The sequence below is a fragment of the Pectinophora gossypiella genome, chromosome 7 (assembly GCF_024362695.1).
Source record: "Pectinophora gossypiella chromosome 7, ilPecGoss1.1, whole genome shotgun sequence".
Classification (NCBI taxonomy): Eukaryota; Metazoa; Arthropoda; class Insecta; order Lepidoptera; family Gelechiidae; genus Pectinophora; species Pectinophora gossypiella.
Window position 1 is genome coordinate 12861301 of NC_065410.1, and position 17373 is coordinate 12878673.

Sequence of the window (17373 nt, forward strand, 5' to 3'; positions counted from 1 at the left end):
TCATCAAACTTACTATAATATAAACCTTTGCTAAGTTACCCGGGATCCAAGTGGAGCACCCGCCCTTAGTGCGTACCTGCGGGCCTAGCACCGTAAGCACGCGACTCTTTCTCGCCGCGACAGAGATCGTCTGTCTCTTTCTGTGCAGTACTGTGAGAGAGTGACGGGTGACGTATGTCGAGGCGAGAAAGAGTCGCGCGCTTACGGTGCTAAGCCCGCTGGTCGTTTCTTAGTGACCCATGTATGGGTCACGGACGTGTAGAGCTAGTCCGTCATGACCCGTATATGGATCACTGGACTGTGAACATGTTAATCTATCGGTAATTGAGCTAATAATGGTGCTGATATCTGCAGACACCAACTTTGTTTTAATGCAGTTCGTCAGGTCTAAAACTAGCTTTATCTCCGTCGTACACTCGTCATAGGTGAAGGACGGCACTATATATAGAGCTGTCAGACTAAAAGAAATCATATCGAGGGTTTCGACCAATAGCCGCAGCTATCTACGTGGATAGACGTCGTATGGCTATTGGTCAAAGCCCTCGATATACTATGCGCCGCGCGGTGTGGTAGCCGTGCTGTGAGGGCTTAAATTAAATTGTATGTCAAGGTGGCAGATGTCCCCATCGTACCGGTGGTACCGAAAGAATTGTCCATAAAGGTCATGCCGGTATCCAAACCCGTCGAAACTGAAGAACCGAAGGTAACATAATGTTCTTCTCAAGTTCTTATGTATGTAACCTGGTATAAATTACTGTCTCACGTTCAATTATAATTAAAATCAGTAGACATATACTGGATGACGTGCTTGTTTATATTCAGGGTGTTAGTGACGCCGTTACGAAAACTTTGAGGAATGATTCAGATCATAATCCTGAGTTAATATCAACTGGAATTTCCTGTCGGAAAAATCATGAAAATTTTTGAGTTTTTTTAAATTAATTTCAATTCCATACTTTTGCGACGGAACTTTCCTCTTGATATCAACTCGGAAACATGGTCTGAATCATCCTCGAAAGTTTTTGTTATCGTGTCACTTAACACTCTGTATATAATATATACACGCACGTTATCTTCCTGCCCTTATCCTGGTCTAGGTCGGGTCGGCACAACATGTATTCCTCGTTCATTCATTTCTGTCAGTCGTAATTTCAGGGGGGGGGGTTAAAAACCCACATCGTAGCAATTCATCTAAAAAAGCAATATTTCAATTTGACATTTGCGCATATACACGTAAGTGCGCAATGCAGACAAATGTCAAATGGCAATTTCTTTTTTGTTTTGGTTTTCCCCGAAGGGTAAGGCAAAGGGAACTATGCCCATACAGCCATTTCTTACGTATTTTTTTTCTTGATGATTAATGAAATGATGAAAGGTGATGATGATGAAACCTAAGCCCCCACCCTAGGAGTAGACTCCTACTCCGAACCCCAAACGAAGTAACTCAAAAGTCAGCATAAACATTCGAGTTATGAAGCGGCTTCTTGGCACGAAGCGAAAATAGGTAGATACACTTGGTTTATTGAATATTCCGATATAATAACACTGTCGCGAATGTCTTCCGACTAACTTAATGCGATCATTAACCACAAAACACCACTTCGTACTAATTATTTAGATTATTCAATGAAGAAAGCAACTGTCCCGTTCCCGTTCCCGCCAAAAAGCCCACAACCTAGTCAAATGAGATACTTTTTACGAAACGTCAAAACGAAAGTTGTCTTTGTATGGAAATACTGTCTTGTGACGTCATCAAAAAAAGCGGTCAAACGTCGCACTCATTGTTGTTGTTGTTATTGTCATTGTTAATTCATAAATAATATTCGAAAATAAGTCGAAAAGTAAAATGAGATAGATTTTTGATCATCTTAGGCTGACTTCTATTTCTAGATTAGCATTTTATCATTTATTTTGACCCAGTCAAATACCCTATATTACTTTATTTAGATGAGTTGCTTTGATGTGGCCTTTTTACGCCTCAGTACTCACACTTTTCACGCACTTATCCGCCCAATCTATCCACACCATATATAAACACGCACATTTCCTTTAAATACCATATTGTAGACGGTGGACTCTAATCTCTACCCTTATATTGTATAACATAGTAATTTCACATACATAGGTGATGAGTGAGTTGAAGTATGCCGACATTTATTTTCTTCAAAACTAGCTACTAATGTGACATCTTATCTGATATCTGTTTTATAGCACTTGACCGTGCTTAGTGATTATAACTATCTTTTCCACTACCTCTAATGAATCTTACGTATAAATAAATAAACGTAGTAATATTTTTGTATGTTTTATAGCATTCGGTAATCATTTTAAAGTCGTAAGACCGAATGTCCTTTTAAAATCCAAACCCCATTGTTTAACTATTGTGTCTGGAAATCTCGGCCTTACGAGGTTAAAGGTCTTCCAATTAATTGAATAAAGTGAAAAATCAAATCGTACCCACACAAGGAATGCCTTAACATGGGGAACGCCAAAAGCCTTTATTGTTAGCGCATTAAAGATTGTGCTACCTGTGAAATGTTCATGTACGATAAGGTGCCAAAGTCCAATCAGTTTCTTACAAAGTAATAAATTAACTGGTTATACTTAAGACCTCCTACATGTCGTTTCTGTAATAGACCAAAAACATCTACAAAACATAAAGTTTATAATTATGACAACTAATAGTTCATCAACTGACCACTGTTTACAAATAATTCGCTGGGCTCAGTGACTGAACTTTTGCTCTTTGAGTGTACATTGAGAACTAGTTTTTGCTAGAATCACGTGAAGAAAAATCATGTCTTCAGCAAGCCATCAGCTTTTGCTCTTTGATTGTACATCAGTTGTTGTATAGAGAGCCCGGGGTGTGGTTATGTCTTCTATATTTATTTTTCATGTTGTCGTATCTAATAGAAACATAGTCCTAAAATATATTTTTTCCGTATAGATCGCCCGAGTCCCAATCCAGAAGCAAACAAGCGTGCGCATCTTGGGCTCAGAATCCACCACAGAGACCGTGCCCCTGCCGCCTCTGCCCATCGAGCGCATGTTCGTGGCGGCGCCACAGAGCAAGGCCGCCTGCTCCTTCTGCCAGTACTTCCTGCACTACATACAGGTCGAGCTCTCAGACACCAACAACGAGGTACGTGTCTACAATATGCTCAGATAAATAGGCTGGAGTTGCCAAGCGCAGGCGTTCCTGTCTGTCAAAGTACATGAACGATCAGTTCGTAGTTTTTGGTATGTGATTATAGAGATGTTTAGTTCTCTTATAAGTGTGCGGCTGACTCGATGTGTGCCGTACGTGTGTGTATACCTCAACTCATCCCGAAAAAGTCACAGAAAAAGTGTAGTGTAAAGCCAGCCTAAAGGAACTTCCGTCTATAATTCATCTTTAATGCTTTTTTATGTAATATGAAATCGAATAAATTAAAAAAAAATAAAAATCTTTGCGATGGTATACAGAGTGTAATTGACACCGTGACGATTACTTAGGATTATAAATCATGAGAGTTCATATCAAGTGGAATTCTCCGTCGTATGATTTCAGGACAAGATAAAAGAAGCGGTGGAGAAGGCGTGCGACCGCCTGCCGCAGTCGGTCGACGCCGAGTGTAAGCAATTCGTGACGGAGTACGGGCCCGCCGTCATCGCGCTGCTCGTGCAGCAGATTGACCCTGCCAGCGTGAGTACTAGTTACTTTTATATATTATATGCATACACTTACCGTGTGACCGTCATACTACTAGCCGATCTACATGTAAGACACAGGCCAGACAAAAATGAGCCAGGTCAATGGCGCGCCACTTCTATCTGTTTTGAAGTAAATGAGTGTAGTAGTAACGCGTCCGTAGCATGTTACGAACGCGCCCGTAACACGCTACGATTACGCACGTAATGTGCGTGCGTTACGGATAGTGCTAAGGGCGTGCTTGTACTGTGCTACGGCCGTTACTTGCAACTTTCGCAGCACAGAAGATAAAAAGGCGATGTATATTTCACTTCAGTTTCTAAACGTGGAACGAAGTTTTCAGTCTTTAGCGTTACTACCCAGACGTTTGTTTCTCTGTTTTTTAACTCAAAGATATTCCAGGTATGCCCCGCCCTGCGCCTGTGCCCGACGACGACGGAGGTGCGCCGCGTGGCCATCAACGCAGGCTCCTCCAACTGCCCGCTGTGCCTGTTCGCCGTCGAACAACTCGAGACCATGCTCAAGAACAACCGCAGCGAGGTAATATATCGCCACTTTTAAATCTTCAAATTCAAAATTCGTATTATTTATTTGGTCATAAAACAAAATCCTAACCAATATTATTATTTTTAATGCAAAAGTGAGCTTTTGTTAATTAGTTACAGATAATTTTGCATGTAAGTAAAAACAACATAACATAACATCCACACACCGAAAAATCTTGCGTCTTGAACAGACACTTTTCAATGAGAGATAAAAAAAACGCCATGTATTTATGCGTGTATTTTATCGTCTCCTAAAACAATCAACTATATTTACAGAACTCAATCCGCAAAGCTCTAGACGGCCTCTGCAACCATTTGTCAACCAAACTCCGAACTCAATGCGTAGATTTCTGCGACCAGTACTCCAACCAACTTGTAGAGATGTTGGTTGCCAATATGAACGCACAAGAAATATGCGTGTTCCTCAAACTGTGCAAGGACGATACCGCCAGTAGCAACCCGTTGGGACTGGCCCACCCAGACATTGATAAGTACCACAATAACCCGCAGTTGAGAGGTGATAGGAACAACATTAGGAAACCAATGTTGCCAAAACATATGCTGGTCGGAGGCGGCGATATCGGTGAGTTTGTATTTCTGTTTTTCGTCTCACTCTTATTCTATCATGTGGGTTTGAGATCAATGACCTTGGTGTCAGGGTTACTGAACCGCCCAAAGAGCCCTGACATGTCTCATGTAACGTCTACATACTTACTGATGTCAAACAGCAGTCGCAGCCAACTGCTTAACGTACTATCCGAAGGATCACCTTACTTTCGGACAAGAATAAAATAAAAAAGAACTTATTATAATTGTTCTAAGCATTCAACAAAAAAAGGAACAGTATTTATAAAAAAGTAATTGATGTTCAAAATAGTTTACAACTCGGCAAATGTCATTTTCTAGATCTGGATTTTCAACTGGAATGTTGAGACCTTTGGTTATTGAACTAAATATGTAAGAAGATTGTGTGTATTTCTCTTTGTCAAATATTCCATCTGTTGTCTAATACCTCTGCGAATATTGCTTACCTTACCAGAGGACTTGAATCATCTCATCATCATCTCCGCTTCCGCTTCTGACCTTCTAACCCGCGAAGGGAAAAACCGCCCCATACAGGTTAGGTATCATACCTCCGAAGATGCATTTCTCGGGAATGTGGGTTTCCTCACGATGTTTTCCACGCACGAGCACGTGATAATCTTTTATGATCCAAACACGAATTCGAAAACAAATTCGTCAATCATTAGTTTAGGCCTGCGCTGCAGTCGAAACTGCGACCTCAAAAGTGAGAGGCAAGCGTTATACCAACAGGGCTACCAGTGCTCCCCATCATCTTTGACTTAGCCCAACCCAACCGACTACCCAATACCCAACCCAGCTTGTACTACCCAAGTAACGTTTTGAGCTTTCCATGAGTTTTATATCAGGTATACATGATTGCTGTCGATGACCTATACCAGCACATCGGATCGTCTGTCGACTTAGACCAGCATGACAGATGACTGGTTACCCTCGAGGCGATGGACTCCCAACTTGTACTACCCAACTACTCAACATGTAATGTAGACGACAGGTCGACATGGCAATTCTCTAGTGACGTGACGTTTTCAATATCGATATATTTTTATTATGTATGTAACAAAATGTGAATAAAATAATACCACGTTTTCATTTAAGTTAATATTTATTCATCTGAATCATCTAACGTCCGATTGACAGAAATTTTGTAACAATTATTTTTCCGTTCAATGTCACAATTTTCTAACACTTTTCTAGCTAGATCTCGAGCTTGAGAGTGAATTATTGGTTTTTTTGCTTGAACACGCGATGAAGATGCAACCGTAGCCATTTTTAAAACACAATAGTAATAAATTATGTGAGCGAGATTATAATCGATAAACGCGGTCGATACGGACTCGTGCGACACTAAGACTAAGACGCCACGGGGACTGTGCGGGTGTGCAGGGCGACCCCGCCTCCGCGGCTCACCTCATGCCCCGATTGCCATGTCGACCTGTCGTCAACAGTACTTGTTGTTGTCTTACCCAATTTGTTATTCATTGCTTAGAGACGAATGAGATCCCCGACAACACGGTGGGCGGCCGCCCCGTGCGTCCCGAGGCCGCGCCCAACACCGTCTGCGTCATCTGCGAGTTTGTCTTGAAGGAGATTGACGACGAAATCAAGGACAAGCACAATGACGTAAGTTGTTTGGTCGTTTGGTCTTTATGACAGTTCTAGTCTACCGTACACGCGTCGATTCGAGTTGGACTCCGTACGCGACCGGTACTCGACGTTTTCGCCATATGTTTTTGGCTCTTGACTTGGTTTTTTTTTATAATGTTCCAGTGCACAGTCATGAGCAATATAATGTACCCACTTTAGGACTCTGTCGCACTAACATATTTGACATTTAGTGAGACTTGTAATGTATATCCTCATTGGTTTTTAAAAGATGTGTTGCTGTTGCAGTTTCTTGTCATTTCTTCTCCTCAGCCATAACACCTTGCGAAATGACGTAAATTCAAAAATGTTACATTGACCTTCAACAAGTTTATCCATGATAATTACGTTGAATGAATGATTCTGATTTCTGACTTACAGTTCAATTTGTCAAAAAAGTTAATGTCACGAGCATTAATATGTATACACTTTGGGTACCAAAGTGTATACATATTAATGCTCGTGACCGTATCTCCCTAAATTATGTATCAATTTTGCATTTAGAATAGTTTATAATAATAACGGCAAATTATTAACAAACATTTTAAAATTCCAGGACGAAATCAAGAAAATAGTGCACGGCGTGTGCAAGCGCATGCCCAAGTCCGTCAAGTCGGAGTGCGACCAGTTCGTGGAGAAGTATGCCGACCTGGTGATCAGCTTGCTTGCGCAGGAGTTGAGCCCCGACGAGGTGTGCCAGGAGCTCAAACTGTGTCCCAGTGGTGGCAGCTTGGATGAAGCGAGGGGTACTATCTCCAGCATTCATAATTATGCATACACTTTAGTACCATATCACATTAACTTTTTTGACAAATTGAACTGTAAACTTAGACTCACGACTAAATCCCAATTGCGAGTCGGAGGTACATCCATCGCAAGATGAATTAAGTACGCACACCTCACCAAGCTTTCTATTAGACCAACAGCCATGTCGCCGTCTATAATGGTCTGGTAACTTGAACTGTAAGTCTCACAAAATGTCAAATATGTTAATGCTAACATGAATATAGAATATAGCTCATGACTCTACATCATGCCTAACTAATATAACTAACATACTAGTAAAACAAAGTGTTCATAATGATACGACACACCGTCACTAGATGGCGCTTATTTCTATACGTAAGCTAACGGTTAGCGACATCTAGTTATTCCAGGGTGAAATAGAGTAACAAAATACTCCAGATTGTGAGCCTAACGCTCGCAAAATAAATAACTTAAATCCAAAATCCTCTTAAATCCTCAATAAATAAATAAATAAACTTATTATAATTGTTGTCAGAAGAGATCCTCGACTGCGCGGTGTGCGAGACGGTGATCATGGCGGTGAAGAAGGTGCTGAGCAACGACAAGGTGGACCGCAACATCGTGCACATCGTGGAGAAGTCCTGCGGCCTGCTGCCCGCTAAATACTCCAACAGGGTGAGCTTCTATCGTGTGGGTGGATTGCCAAATTCATCAACCTTGGTGTAACCGCTTTTTTTTTTATAAATTTTAATAAAGAAAAATTTAATAATAAGTACGACATTTTGTCACGTTTGTCTATGACGTCACAGGTTGTTTTTTCATACAAATTTCATAATTTCGTGTTTTGGCGTTTAGTAAGAAGTTGGAAACTACCCTAGTTAAACCTGGTATTGGCGCCTATTCTGACAGTTACAAGCTTGACTTAATTTTAGTTTGACACCTCTTAAACTAGTGCCGTCCTTCACTAACTATACATGCAAGAAAAAGATGGAGCTAGTTTCAGTCCTATCAAGTTAAGTTGCCCGACTCGACATTATTAACCGAGATCTCGACATTTTATTTACATATATTTTGTCCCCTCAGTGCCACACAATGATGGAGATCTACGGCGACAGCGTGATCCACCTAATCGAACAGTACGGCACCAAGGGCGTCTGTCAGAAGATCGGCCTCTGCGCCGACCGCCAGGCCGCCTACGTGCGCATGCAGCGGGATCGTAACTAGATGTGAGTGTCGTGATTTCATTCTGTCGGCCAGTCAGGTCACGGAAGAACTGAACGGGTACAGCCCCCCTCCCTCCACACACGCACACGCACCCACATACGCACACGCAACTACATACGCAAACGCACCCACATATACTGAGGTGTACGTATAATATATACACCTACCCGTCGCCAGGTATTTTAAGTCCTTAATGGGACTATTCCATGGCTTTAAGTGAAAAAAGACAAATACATTATTTTTTCTTTTTCAGATGCTGCATCATCAAGGGTGTAGTTACTTCATATGCGTAATCTCCATAAAAATATGTATAATATTTACTTAAGTCATGATTTTTTACCAAATCCATGTAGTCATAAGTTTCGGTTTGTTGTAACAAAAATATTGTGACTATTTTCGAGTTGGATCGAGGTCCAGCTGAGATTATGGAAACCCTTCTGCTTGCTTCCATCTGGTTCCCTTCATCTGTATACTTCAAACGGATGAGTTTAAAAAAATATATGAATTGGGAAGTGTATTTTTGTAAGAGATTATTAGGCGTGAAAAGAAGTGTACTTATGCGTTCGCAATGCAGAATAGTCACAGTGCAGTTTTGTTTGTCTTATAGTGTAAGGGTTTGTATAGATTATGTTTTACGTAACTTCATCTTAACTTCAAGGTAATATGGAATCTACCTTTCATTTTTGATTCGCAACGAAATCAATAGTTAACACGCGTTAGCCTGTGATAACTCATTTGTAAACTGTTTCTATAAAATAAAGTTGGGAAATTATTCACATGGCTTTTATTGTAATGAGGATAAAAACTACCTATTTCTCCCACCAGCGGGCTTAGCACCGTAAGCGCGTGACTCTCGCCTCGACATACGTCACCCGTCACTCTCTCACAGTACTGCACAGGAAGAGACAGATAATCTCTGTCGCGGCGAGAAAGAGTCGCGTGCTTACGGTGCTAAGCCCGCAGGTGTCGCTACCGTTGAGTGTTCTTCAATTTTGTCAGTTCCCTAAATGTCGAATACTTTAAGAGAACATTTATATTTTCTATTTGTTTTCTTTTTTTTAATTTTCAAAACTCAAACAAACGTTTGATATGTTTATCACGTTTCTCTGTAACGTCACGGTGTACGTTTCCATACAAATTGCATAGTAATTTCTTGTTGTGACGTTTAGTAAAAAAAACTGATTTGACTATAACGGAACGATGCAATTATTAAAATTACTGGCCAAATCAATTTGATGCTCGTTTATTTATATTCAAAACATGTTCGATATACCTCGTAAGAATTCTACGAGAGAAATGTGCAAGATATTTTCTTGAGAATTCGTTTTTCGAAATTGTTTTAAATTATATTAATCAGCGGGACCGGTGACAAGAGACTCTTCGCTGGGTCGGGGCGTGTGACACCTAGTGTCTTCCCTCTGCTCGGGCGGTTGCGGCGCCAGCTCGGGCTCATTAGGGTTATGTCTACGAAGGTGCTCCGCCAACCACAGTATTGGCTCCGCTGGGCGCTCGTGCGCGAGGGCTGTCAGAGCTGGCATTAACGTGCTCGTGATGTGCTTCTGTATGTAGTCGTTCACTTGCCAGTGACGGAGGAGGGGGCCGACGATCACTGGAAAGAGGAATAACGTAAGCTCACGACTATATCCTAAATGGGGTAGTCAGAGGTACGTCCATCAACTACCCACGCATCGCCAAGCTTTAGCTCAGTAAAAACCCTGACACCAGGATTGATGGAGTTGGTAATTCACCTCACAACCCACGATAAAAGAAGACCAAGCTTTCTGTAGCAGCTTTCTGTGTTTCCGTGTTTATGTTTTTTTTTCCGAATAAAAGTTATTGCGAAAGTTAAAAGGTACCAACATAGAATTTCTATTGGGTGCCGAGCTAGATGTACCGAATATGAGCGAGATGCCTATTTTAATCGCCCGGGTTATTCATTCATTTTAAAATTAACAGATGTCAATCATCCGTCCCTTTCCTTTTCGGCGAATAAGAAAATGACGGGTATAACTTAAAATAAAATTAGGAGGTGTCTGCAGGAATCGGGCCTTTGACTTATTAAGTTAGCTTAGTAGGCTTAATGGGGTTTGTCACGATTGTGTAAGCGCGAAAATCTTAGGTCTATTTGGTCAGAATTGTAGTAAATGGAATGGAAATTGAATCCTTTTGTCTCTGCATAACCCAATAGTTGTGTTTTTATGTATGTTGACTTACTGTTAGGAAAGAAGAAGTGTATCTCCCTCTGGGATTCAGCGTGATTCTCGCTGCCGTGGAGGCCGTTGAAGAAGTCTCCGTACTTGGTGCGGCGGCCGTAGCACGCGCGCAAACTGTCCGGCCAATACGCCTGCGCCTCCGCCACTCTGATGACGACAAAAGAAAGTTAGTCATCATCATCTCACTAGCGTTATCCCGTTTTTCACAGGGATGGGTTATCTAACCTGAAGATTTGACAGGCCCGGCTCCGGCCAAGTAGTTAATGCCATCTGCGACAAATCTACAATAAATCACGTTAAAAAATAAAAGACAGGTACAAAAGCGACTGGTCTTCCAACCCACGAAGAAAAAACCAGCCCATTACAGGTTAGGTCACATACCTCCGAAAATGCATTGAAGGGCTTGATGCGCAACGTGATAAAATTATCGATCGATTCAATACATTTTGTCAAAATCGATAAGTTTGTCTTTTCCCCTAACATGCGTGTCACGTGATTTCGTATTTTGACAGAACGACATAACCTATTTGGGTCTAAGCACCAATCGACAAAAAGAAATACTTATATCGTCAGAATCGATAAAATGACCGTGACAAAATTGTATCTGCTATTCCCAATGGTCTTACCAGTAAGTTTATTAGGGAGGAAATTCCCAATAGTTCAACTGGTAAGACTAAGTACGGTCAGGAGTACTAATATGTTACACTTTGAAGCCATGTCACATAAACTTTTTTGACAAATTAAACCGTAAGTCTCATCATCATCATCATCAGTCCATTAACGTCACCACTGATAGAGAGATCGGGCCTTAAACCATCACGCGGGCCCAGTGCGGATTGATGGTTATTAACGACTGCTAATGCAGCCGGGACCAACGGCTTAACGTGGCTTCCGAAGCACGGAGGAGCTCGAGATGAAAACTTTTATTGTGGTCACCCATTCTATGACCGGTCTTTGCGAAAGTTGCTTTAACTACAACAATAGCAGACCGAGCGCGTTTACCGCTGCGCCACCGAGCTCCGTAAGTCTCATTAAATGTCAAAATATGATAGTGCGACAGGGTTTTAAAGTGGGTAAGTATATGATATTGCTCATGACTGTACTCAGTAAAACTACTGAGAATAGGGGAATTTTATCACGTTGCGCAATTTAACCCTTCTGTATCGTAATACCTGGCGGGTCCCATGAGCGTGTTCCACTTGGCGATGGCGTTCCTGGTGGCGAGCACCAGCGCCACGATGGGCCCGCTGGAGATGTGCGCCACCAGGTGCGGGAAGTGCTGGCGCCCGTAGTGGCCACGGTACAGCTCTGCTGCCTGCTCTGGGGTTAGGCGCAATTGGCGTTTCTGTTGATAAAGTAAGGCTCCAAATGGTTCGTGTAATATTACAGTCATGAGCAATATCATGTACCCGCTTGAGAACCCTGTCGCACTATCACATTTGACATTTAATGAGACTTTAATTTTTAATTTGTCAAAAAAGTTAATGTGACATGGTTCCAAAGTGTATACATATTAGTACTCGTGACCGTACACACGGCGCTGCTCGACAGTTCTGTTACTTGAACTTGGCTTGACACGCTCCCGTGTGTCTAGATCAGTAGGTAAGTAAGTAAGTAAAAAGTTTATTTTCTCTACAAAAAAGAATCCATAACAAAAGACATTTGGTTTGTACATACAATTTTTGAGAGGCTGGTGCCTAAACTAGGGTCCCCCGATACCGACCCCGCCGGCGTGGTCGACGATTTCCCTCATTCAGCGCTTATTGCTATCGACCCACTAGGGTCGATTAATTCTTTCAAATATTTTTCCTCTCAGACGACGCCCTGAGCCGAGGTTCGCGCTCAACTGGGCACCCTCAGGCCTGTTGTCTTAAACGTTGTACCGGGTAAGAGCCTTCAGCGCTCCCCATTGGTCCGGCCAAGTAGTTAATGCCATCTGCGGCAAATCTACATTAAGTCACGTCAGAAAAGGTGGCTAAACTAGGTAAAACCTGTCATATAGGACACCAGGTCTCCTCCTGATGCGCAACGTCATCAAATTTTCGATTCTGACGATATAATTGTGTCGTTTTGTCGATTGGTGCCAATATGTGAACCCAAATAAGTCACGTCTTTCTGTCAAAATACGAACAAAATCACGTGTCACGCATGTTCGGGAAAAAAACGAACTTGTCGATTTCGATAAAATGTATTGAATCGATCGATTTATCACGAGTGATAGCCCTGCAGAAGCACATACAACACAAGCTCACGACTACATCCCAATGGGGTAGCCAAAGATACATACCTCGCAAGATGAACAAAGTACCCACACCTCACCGAGCTTTCTGTCAGACAAAGTATATACTTACAACCTAAAAAACTAACCTTGTAAAGCTAAGTAATCAGAAGTACCTACATACAACCATCGCACACCTGCGTTTCACCTAGCTTTTTGATCTTCTATCGTCATTCTTCTGATGTCAGGGCTACTATTGAGCCGCCAAAGGCCCCTGACACCGGGACCAACGGTTTAACGTGCCTTCCGAAGCGCGGATCATCTTACTTTGGACAATCAGGTGATCAGCATGTAATGTCCTAACCAAACTAGGGATCACAAAGTATTTTTTGTGTTATGTCCCCACTGGGAATCAAACTTCAAGACCTCCGGATCGTGAGCCCAACGCTCAACCAGTGGACCTCGGAGGTCGTTTTTTGAACACCATAGAATAAAGAATAATATTACATGTAGAACGGTAACTTGTATCAGATCAGACGCCGAATTTCTGATTGTCATTTGCAGTCGCACGCGATAGCGCGTTAATGGTAATTTTTTAATTTCATAAAGTAAGGACATAGACAGACCCTCGAAATGTCAATGGGAAAGTACAATTAGTTTTTTTATGGTTTCTATAGATAGCAGCGGTGACCGTGTGTAGGGGTGCGCGGCGGCTAGATGTAATTCAGGGGTGGCACAAACTTGACACGAAAAGCAAAATTCATAAGTTTATTATTTCTAACCTGCTAGGAAAAAAGAAAGATAATAGGATAGTTTCTAACTAGTCAAATCACGTACTTTTTACTTAACGTCAAAACACGAAATTGCTATGGAAAAGCACACTGTGACTTCATAGAAAAACGTTATAAAATGTTGGACATTTTATTACGTTTTTCTTGATTAAAATTCATAAATAAGTTAAATAGAAAAAAGAAAATGTTTTACATTAGTTTTAGATCTTGTTTCATAAGATATCTTGAACTAAAACACGACTCAATTCCAGATTCAAATAAAGTTGTAAAGCGTGGATTCATAGTTTGCACGTATATATGTATTTTTTCTCAGCAACAGATTTAGTAGGATCTTAATAAATATCTACGTCTACAAGTTTATAGACAAGAATAAATTGTAATAAATCCTGCTTGTAAAGTTATCAGAAATGGGAGTTAGGTTAATATCCTAACAGTCTAGTTGGACTGCCTTTCAATTCGAAGGTTAGTATTCCAATGCGTTGTATGAAATAGCTTAAAAACTACTAAAACTAAAAAGTTAGTATTCATAACTGCGACAAAAGTCCACCCTCTCTTCCATACGGAATTATGGACCCTAGGACTGCACTATTGAAAAATTAGTGAAAAATTAAACAAATTATAAATATATAGTCACTGCCAACCCTATACTAACAAGGGCTGGCTGTGACTTGGAACAATGGGGTCCCCCGCCGCCGCACCGCCGCGCGTGCGATATGAGTTTTGCATACAACTACTGAACAACCCTTACGTTCACTAGCGGTCACTCGTACCCCTACCTTGCAGATAACGGAGAGATAACTCGAGGGGGACAGGGAAGACTTGTTTGTTTCCTTTTGTTGGTTGCCTGGAAGAAATTGCTCTAGAGCAATAAGGCCGCCCAAATTGTACTGTATTCATGTGTTTTGTCTGATTGTTGAATTTTTTAGTTCTGTGCAATAAAGTATATTTGATTTGATTTGATTTGAAGACTATGTTCAATTACGAATATTAAGTGAATAACTCTACACAGTCTACACATTTGATGAAATACACCAAACACTTCAGGACCCCGATACCGACCCCGCCGGCGTGGTCGACGATTTCCCTCAATCAGCGCTTGAGTCATCGGAAATCGTCGACGACGCCTCTGAGTCGAGGTTTCACCCAACTGGGCACTCAGGCCAGTTGTCTTAAACGTTGTACCGGGTGAAAGCCTTCAGCGGTCCCCATTAGTCCGGCCCAGTAGTTAATGCCATCTGCGGCAAATCTACAATAAGTCACGTCAAAAAAAGCTATAAAATCTCTTCCAACTCTACATCATTACACCCGCATCATAAATCTTATTCGTAATTCTACATTCATTAAATCTCTTTACACGTACGATCCGAACCAAAGAAGTTTAAAAAAATACAACTTTATCGATTCATTCATAGAAATACCAATTAGAGCAACATGGATTCATGTCCCGTCTACTGGTATTCACCAAGTAAGGCGTGTATCTATAAGTACATACAGTTTCTAAAGCACCCCTTGCCAAATAATGTAGTTTGCATACTGCAACCCTTCCGAGAGCGTCGCTCGCCGGCGGCCACTGGTCACGAGACCCTTTATAGTTATTTTTAGATCTTCGGTGGGTTTAGATTATTTAAGTAGAAAGATACGGGAATTACGCCTGTTACAATACTGTTAAGTTTGTAAATAAATAAATGCAACTACTTATATATCAACCAGTAGGAAACGCTTAACCTTTTAAACAAATAAAGGTTTATATATAATAAACGATAAAGTTGTCGTCAATTTCCTTTATTACTGTAATAAAGTCGGCTTCTCCGTACAGCACATGTACCCAGTGTACGTACTTACATAGTTGTAATGTAATGAATTTTAATATGCACGAAAGGTCGCCCTGAGCACGAATATGAATAATTCAAATTCAAACATTAAGAAGTAAATTATGCCTAAAATGCACAGCGTTTCTAAGTACTTATTTTAAGTATAAGGCGTGCACATTTATGTACATAAGTAGGTAAAAATTATCCAACTAAGTACTTACTTACATTCGTGTTTGTTATTTTTCTTAACAAATGCAATGAATGCCATTCGTGGTATTCAGTTGGTAAATTATGTCTTAAAAACTTCATGACAGTGAACAAAGCGAAAGAAATATCTATGTCAGGTTCATAGGAGGTGGAAATCCTTGATTTCTATGAACCATTCAGGGAAAGGCGCGTGATCCAATGGTATTTATTATTTTTATCACCATCATCATCTGCCTAGCATTTTATTTCCTTTAATACGGCGTCTGCTTGCCTAACCTGAACCCACTGAACCTCACCATAATTCACTAACCTATTGAAAATCGCCTGCCATCTTTTCAATCCTAAGAAAAAACCAGCCCAATTACATTACAGACCAAATTCATGGCTGACTTTGCAAACTGACGTATCTGCAATTCTACAATACGTATCTACAATAGCAAAAGGTGCAAATCAGATACGTCAGTTGGCGACGTCAGCGACGAATTATGTAAAATATATGTATTGTAGTAGAACAGTACTAAAATAGAATTAAAAATAAGTGTCCTTTGAATCCATACGGCGAAAATAATTGATATTTCTTATTAAATACTAACTGCCACCACCACCTATCACATTGGGCTAACAGAAAGCTCGGTGAGGTGTTGGTACTTAGTTCATCTTGCGATGGATGTATCTCTGAGTACCCCAATTGGGATATAGTTACGAGTTTATGTTATGTTACTAACTGCACGGCGGTATACACTGAAACAGCGTGTGTGTATGTGACGATTGATGACTGTGAAAGAAGCAAGTGTCTCAGGTTCGAATCAGATTCAATTTCATAGTCTCTGCCTACCCCGGTGGAAATAGGCGTGAGTTTATGTATTCACAGAACACACACATTAACTATGCTACAAAATATCACTATATTATTATGTATTTACCTAGATTGTTATCAACTTTCTGTATTTGTATGCATGGTTAGTAAATAAAAAAACATAATATATATTTATTTATATGTGTGCATTTACTAACAGCAAGTATCTGGAAACCATGGTTGACGATATGGTTCTCAATGGCCTCCGTATCCTCGAAGGCTTCAGGTTTTATGATGGCCAGGGTGCGCTCCGAGTAACCGTGGACATCTGAGTCAGATTCCGAAGACGCTATGGACATCATCTTGATAAAGTTTCCTTCACAATAAAAAATAAACAACAAATCTGATTTCTGTCTTTTTTGGCGTCAAGTTCTTGACGATACTTATAATGACAGTGACATATTAATTACTTCATGGAAAAAAACATGAACGAGTTTGGTTGGAATTTTTTTAGAGACATTGAATAGGTGTAAGTAAAGTACTATAGAAATTTTTGAAGGAAGTGAGAGTAACTCAGGGTTTATTTAGATTGTATTCAAAACATCGAAATTTTATCTATTTTAAAAATTATCATAATATGTAAATAACTACATATCATCATCCAATTACGTGACAAGAGACGCGTCTCGCAGCCCACTGGAAGTGGAACAAATCCGCGACAACGATGAGACGCAACATTTTCCGACAAAGAGACAAATCAATCGCATATTGACAGAGCAGACGGCGTTAAGTGGGAAAACTACGCGTTTTCCGGAGGGGGGAGCCCCCTCGCGGACATACAGGGGGGCAGAGGGCTGCGCGCGGCTGGGGGGGCAGGGGGGCAAGGGGGCAGGGGGCCGCGGCT

At 41.0% G+C, this 17373-nt stretch overlaps 2 protein-coding genes across 4 annotated transcripts in view; one reads left to right on the plus strand and one right to left on the minus strand.

The window, feature by feature from the left end:
* The window catches only part of LOC126368373 (uncharacterized), a 47326-nt gene extending 38119 nt beyond the window's left edge, over positions 1–9207 (plus strand). Inside the window, exons 13-22 of one of the 3 annotated variants that reach the window (XM_050012314.1) lie at positions 611–703; positions 2948–3142; positions 3551–3685; positions 4094–4231; positions 4513–4819; positions 6308–6441; positions 7019–7208; positions 7745–7884; positions 8293–8435; positions 8687–9207. In XM_050012314.1, the coding sequence (XP_049868271.1) occupies positions 611–703; positions 2948–3142; positions 3551–3685; positions 4094–4231; positions 4513–4819; positions 6308–6441; positions 7019–7208; positions 7745–7884; positions 8293–8433 (1473 nt within the window). In that variant the 3' untranslated portion in view covers positions 8434–8435; positions 8687–9207. The remainder of the gene's footprint in view (positions 1–610; positions 704–2947; positions 3143–3550; positions 3686–4093; positions 4232–4512; positions 4820–6307; positions 6442–7018; positions 7209–7744; positions 7885–8292; positions 8436–8686) is intronic. The other 2 variants (XM_050012315.1, XM_050012316.1) reach the window with 2 other exon arrangements.
* A 491-nt stretch (positions 9208–9698) lies between these two features.
* On the minus strand, positions 9699–16828 carry LOC126368491 (nucleoside diphosphate kinase homolog 5-like). The gene is made up of 4 exons (XM_050012515.1): positions 16688–16828; positions 11819–11991; positions 10648–10793; positions 9699–10042 (listed from the first exon to the last, which is right to left on the minus strand). Exons 1-4 carry the CDS (start codon positions 16826–16828, stop codon positions 9783–9785), a joined length of 720 nt encoding a protein of 239 aa, XP_049868472.1. The 3' UTR covers positions 9699–9782.
* Between the last annotated feature and the right edge of the window lie 545 nt (positions 16829–17373).